Source organism: Calidris pugnax, unplaced genomic scaffold, assembly GCF_001431845.1.
Source record: "Calidris pugnax isolate Ruff unplaced genomic scaffold, ASM143184v1 scaffold24, whole genome shotgun sequence".
Classification (NCBI taxonomy): domain Eukaryota; kingdom Metazoa; phylum Chordata; class Aves; order Charadriiformes; family Scolopacidae; genus Calidris; species Calidris pugnax.
In genome coordinates, this window is record NW_015090922.1 from 38,865,202 (window position 1) to 38,871,431 (window position 6,230).

The 6,230-nt window shown below is 35.9% G+C and overlaps 1 protein-coding gene across 1 annotated transcript in view; it reads right to left on the minus strand.

The window, feature by feature from the left end:
* TFB1M (transcription factor B1, mitochondrial) overlaps nucleotides 1-6,230 on the minus strand; it is a 27,169-nt gene that overhangs the window by 20,726 nt on the left and 213 nt on the right. The window contains exons 2-3 of the mRNA XM_014950667.1: nucleotides 5,350-5,507; nucleotides 3,685-3,836 (exon numbers count right to left, since the gene is read on the minus strand). Coding sequence (XP_014806153.1) covers nucleotides 3,685-3,836; nucleotides 5,350-5,482 — 285 coding nt within the window. The 5' untranslated portion in view covers nucleotides 5,483-5,507. The remainder of the gene's footprint in view (nucleotides 1-3,684; nucleotides 3,837-5,349; nucleotides 5,508-6,230) is intronic.

Sequence of the window (6,230 nt, forward strand, 5' to 3'; positions counted from 1 at the left end):
AATTCACAGGGAGCATTAACCAAACTCATTTCCAGCTTCAGCCACAGCAGGAATGAAACCATTGCTATATATTTATCTTCCATACACAAAAAAAGCACAATAGCAGTTAAACCTGGGCACACTGTTAGTAAGTATGTACCTTCAAAAAGGAAACACTAACAAAAAAAGTTTAATGTGTGATTCTGTAAATGCTTACTATTCACAGCTGTAAAATTCTTAATAGGGAATTTAAACCTGAAAAGACTGCTAAGAGTCTCTTTGACACGAAACAATTAACAAACCCTGGGCCACTAATAGGACCCCACCTGATCTATGTAATAATGCAAGCAGCAGGTTTTGAAAAGTTTTTAGATCCATTACCTATGGAAACATGGCTCATGTTGTTTATTCTGTCTCCCCCGTAGCTGTAGGGTTTATTATCCAATTTCAGCCATATGTGATACAAGACTGCAGAAATACTCAGTCGTTTTTTCTTTTACATAAAAAAGTGGAAAATATTCCCTTAATACTCCCTGTAGCAGTCTGAACTTACACCATTTGAAACCAAGGAGTTCCCAAAAACGGAGGAATGAATACCTAGCAGTAGAGAAAATCTCAAAAATTTGTATCTTGTTAGACATTAAAAAATCCACTCTATTGTCAACTTCTCTATCCCACTTTTACAGCTTATCTAATATTTAATAAATGCTGAAATGCAAACTCAGAACCAGCTGTAGTTTGATGACCAGTTCTTTCATTTCTGCTATCAGGTTACTCAATCAAAATTTGTTAAGTTTTTTACTGTTGTACTCATATTTTCTCTTACAACATGAAACTATGCATAAACACCGTAATTCAAAAACAAAGTCTACTTTTACAAAGACAACATTTGGGGATATTTATTGTTCCTAAGTCAGAATAATGAAAAATGACTTAAAGAACAATTTTGGCTTTGCACAGAAATCCAAATCCATAAACAGTTAAGTGCTAGTGGCTTAACCACTGAAATAAACTGCTCACCATTGTTAGTTTCATGTTCAATCACATTAATATGCTCAGGGGCACAAACAGCTTTCATAGGTCTCTGAGCCAAAGGAAAGTGCTGCTTTCTCATACTGCTTACAAAATGTTTGCATGAATTTTTTTTGAGTGAAAGGTTTTTTTAACATCAAAAACATCTAAATTATGTGTAGAGTTCTAAAAAAGAATGCTTAACTAAAAACTAAATGTTCCTACATATTTTAAATGCAATCATTTCCAACTAGAAAAAATAAATCTAACACCAACTCAAAACCACTTAGCAGATTTTTCAGCATTAAACAAGCAATTATATTACATACAAATTCACTAATCTGCCATTTGTCAAATCTTTCTTTGAAGCTGCTATAAATGCTGTAATAGGATGCAAGATAATGGAAGATCAATAAAGTTGGAAAACAGCATATGAGGAAGCAGGCAGCTGCCTACACAACAATGGATTATTAACATATATTGTTTTTTAATAATGGTTTTCGTGTCAAGAGGAGTTTGGGTGTTTTTCAGTGTCACACAAGATAATTGAGTACTGCATTTAATGTGTGAGCAAAAAATCACAGTTGCATATTTCTAATTTGAAACTCAGAAACCCCCTGAAACTTTCTCCGTTTTTAGGCCAACACGTTCACCTAACACAGTTCTAGGAGCTCTTGTGATCCAAGCACACAAGCCAAGTGATTCTCCATCACTCAGATTCTCTTCTTCTTCCTCTCTTTGGTTCATAACCAAAAGGACACGAAGAAAACATAAAGGACATATAGTTTAAAAAATGAAATGGTGTTCCAGAAAGAATTCTGTATTCAATCCACTCTCTGGTTGAGAGAGCCCTTTCTCTCTCCTCATAAATCCTGCCAGCCTAACAACTATTAAGGCATATGGCACAGGGAGGTTGTGATTCTTTAAGAGCGAGACAGACTCTCAGCTTGTGTAACTGTTACTCTGAACACATATGTTCTTTACTATAGTTCAGTTCTGCAGTAAAGTGCATCCCAACTTCAGTCTCGTGGTAGAGATCACAACGTGGAAAACAGCTAATGAAACAGGCTGCATGCCTCGTGGTAGAGATCACAACATGGAAAACAGCTAATGAAACAGGCTGCATGCTTTATGTCAGTGATTTTATAAGTATCTAAAGAGACATTTTTAAGGAACAGTTCTCAACTGTTATTTTAATCTTTGACATTTTCTGTTATTCAGATCTCAACCCCTTCATAAACATTTGGTTTTGATAGAGCTTTGAATGGGAAACTAAAAAAAAAAAAAAGGTATTATAACCCACGTTATCACAAAAGAGATTAATTCTTTTATGTATCATCTTATTTGGAGGGAAAAAAAACACCACCAAATTTAACATTATGGATGCAATATATTTCTTGTTCATTCCCATCCACTGTTACCGAGTTATAGCATCTTTATATTCAGTAAACACATATTTATTTCTACTATGAAGAGGTTGCTAATGTAAAACAGTAACTAATGTTAATTCTCTTGAACAGTAAAGATGATTACATACCAAAAGCTCGTAATAGACCCTGGAAAGTATACTTTTATTCAGAGAAATCTGTTGCAGTGGCTGCACTTCAGAAGACCAGAAAAATTGTCTAAAGTACTTAAAAAACTCTGTTAACTGAAGTAAGTAGCATTTCATCTCATATTCTCTCCAATGCCAAAACAGTTCTTAAAATCTAAAACAAAAATGCAGATTTGCCACCACTCAAGAAAAGTGAAAACATGAAGTTTTCAAACTTCATAAGTTAAAGGTGGCATACTGTAAATTATCAATGGCTAACCCTACAAAAATACAATTACATGTGTATTCAGGCTTAAGGTTATATGCAGTTTCATTTGCAATTGACATTATTATTGTTCTAAAAAGAGACAGTATCAGTTCTCAAGTAAACTACCCATTGATTTTCACTGCTGACTTACTACAGAGTACACAGGGCAACATGAGGAAAGCCCTTTGAATTGCTATGATTTGAGGTTGAAGAAGCATAAGAAAACAGTCAACCCTAAAGAGATTTTGGACTGTTTTTCTTGCTAGATTTATACAGCCATTCCATAAACATGGAAACTTAACAGCAACACAAGTAGATGGTATTTGAAAAATCTTACAAAGACTTATGAACTTACATCAGCCTCAAAAGAAAGGACAAAAGTTTAAGAGTGGGTTTTTTTGAAAATGTAAAATAAATGCTTGCTTTATTCTTCTATGTCTGTATGTTAATCCACATTGAACTATATTAACTGGAGATATACGTTCACAACTTTATAAGCTTTAAAGAATAATTAAAATGTAAAATAAGACCAAAGGACATTACCTTCAGCCATCAAACTACTATTTCACATGCATGGATAGACATTTAAAGCACCTGAAACATCTCAACCTGAAAAAATGAGACAGGCCTCAGCCTTAATTCAGTTGCAGGATCAGATCCTGAAGAGACAACAGGCATTTAAATGAACAGGAATATGAGAAAGCAGGATCAATTAATTGCTATACTGTGTATATTCATCTTGAAGCAAAAGATGACTCTGGTTTAAGCCAAGAAGCAAAACCTCTTTTCAACTCTGAGATCTCAACAAGACATTTAGAACCTTTCTCTTTTCTTAAAATATTCTTATTCAATGTTGTCGATACATTTATACAAACTATTCTCCAGATGGTACCTGCAATCCTGGAATAAATCGAGCATCTTTTTCAATTAAAAGGAGTTGTTCAACACCAGCACTGAGAATGGATCTGGTAATACCTCCTGGCCCAGGGCCCACTTCGCAAACACGGGCATTTTTCAGCTCACCAGCTTGTCTCACTATCTTGTCTGCAAGACACAAAGAACATACTAAGCCTTTATTCTCCAAAAGATCCAGCTTACTAAGATAACCTCATTGTTTATTGTTGAAGCACAAGTGTGCTTATCTCAGAACAGACACAAACAGTGACATATCCCAGTTAAATAATCACACGCCTGCCAGACTGCACAGAATTCCAATTTGTTTCATACCACAAGCTACACTCAACTGTTTAAAGATGACTATTTTCAGTTTAATGGCTTTAATATACATTGTTGCTAATTACAGAATAAAGTAAAAATAAGAGAAAATTATTCATCATCTGTAAACTAGCAGTACTATTCTCCTCCTGCAAATAAGCATTTGTGTTCAGCGCACTGAGGTCTCACTACTTATCCTTATGAAGATATTTCAATACAGTACCTCTATTTTAAGCAAACTTAAGCAAAAATGATACATTGAAGCTCTATGAAAATTACAATACATATTGAGCATTTTTTGAGGAAGGAGATGGAGTGAAGTGAAAAGTGGAATACAGGCCGCCAGTAGTTATAGAAAATCAAGCAGTTGAAAGATGAGGAAAGAGGAAGGATACAACATTGAAGGCATTACAGCAGGAGAGAAAACTGATTAGGGATTGACAAAGGATTAAAATAAGGATTAAAAATGTAGCTAATGAAACAAAGTGATCCCTAGGAAGCATGGAGAGAGGGACGCTGAGAGAAATTATGCTGCACACTCCACAATTTCTTAAGTATGTAATGAAAACAAGAAATATCTGAACACTTGTCTACTTAGAAGGTTGTACTAAAACCTTGCAGACATTTTCACTCCAGGACAATATTCCAGTTATCAGGTAGTGGAACTGAGTTTCATGTTCATATCCAGGATCTGTATCAACGTGAATGTAATCAAATCATCAGCTACATGAAGCTGCACCGCATTGATCGCTGCAAACCCCAGCCACGACCAGGACAGTCAAGAAACCCACCACTGACTGAACAGTGCCAGCTTTGTCACACATTGCTGACATGAGGCTGGAAATAACCAGAATTGTTGAGAACAATGTAAATGGTTCAAAAAAAAGCTACAACATCTCTGATAAACTGAAACAAATGAGCTTCCTAACCACCGTATACAGTAAATTAAACTGTACAATGAGTTACAGTACTTTTTATGACACGCAACAATCTGAAAAAAATACTCGTTTTTTAATCCAGCTTAGAAACTATAATAGTACCCGAATGATAAAAGTATTGATTGCACTTCAATCAATAACCCATATTTTATATAGGAATATAGTTTCTACCTAAAAAACTAATCTGTAATTTATAAAGATTTCCATGCCTTTACATGTAAAATCAATTCATTTAAGCTAAAAATACTTTAAAAAGAATTCTTTAAAGGTTTACCATTGAGCTGTCATGAGTTTGACAGATGTCATCGTGCAAACATCATCTCCTTAGCTAGAATCTGGATTCTGAAGAAAACTAGGCTACATGTTTTTATAGCAGCTAAAAATATTAGAATAAAATATTTAACCTGTCAATCGCAAATCCAGCAGAAAGTTCTGGGAAAGTTGTTTCTGTGCTTTAAGGCGAAAGAGTTTAATAATCTCTCCAACAGTTGGCAGGGGAGGCAGATGGAAAGCTGCCACCTTCCTTGGAACGGCCATAAGGCAAAGCTCTTGTTCCTTCCTCCTAGAGAGACATTGAAAAGGTGATTCTAGTATACGGCATAAACTCTACCGTACTCAATATTAAAAATGCTAAGTTTACAGACCAAGACATGATTTACAAGCCGCTACACAAGCGCTAAATTTTAAATATGAGTATTTTGTCTACTGTGTGCAGTGCTTACGCTACCCCTGTGTTTGTGCGATTGGGCAAGTCTTGTTTTATAGCTTTGACAAAACACCAGGTAAAACAAAAACCCTCTTGCCACTGTTCGATGTCGCTCTTTCATTACTTTAGAAGAGAATCATTAAGCATAATCTGCCCGGATTCATGGCATTGCATGAAGACAGATTATACTTAATTGAAGTGTCCCTGAATAATTTTTTTTTTATTTATTTTTATTTTTATTACAGAACCACCTGGTTTTCAAAGCAGAGACACAGAATCACACAATGGTTCAGGTTGGACGGGACCTTAAAGATCATCCAGTGCCACCCCCTGCCCTGGGCAGGGACACCTCCCACCAGACCAGGTTGCTCAAAGCCCCATCCAGCCTGACCTTGAACCCCTCCAAGGATGGGGCATCCACAGCTTCTCTGGGCAACCTGTTCCAGGCCCAGATCGGAACCCCACGTGTAAACAATGGCATTAAGTAATTAAAAAGTGAATAAATAAATCTTTTCACTTTGAGGGCGACAGCACGAACCCCTTTGCCTCTCTCTCCTGTCACCCTCCACACAGCCCCCC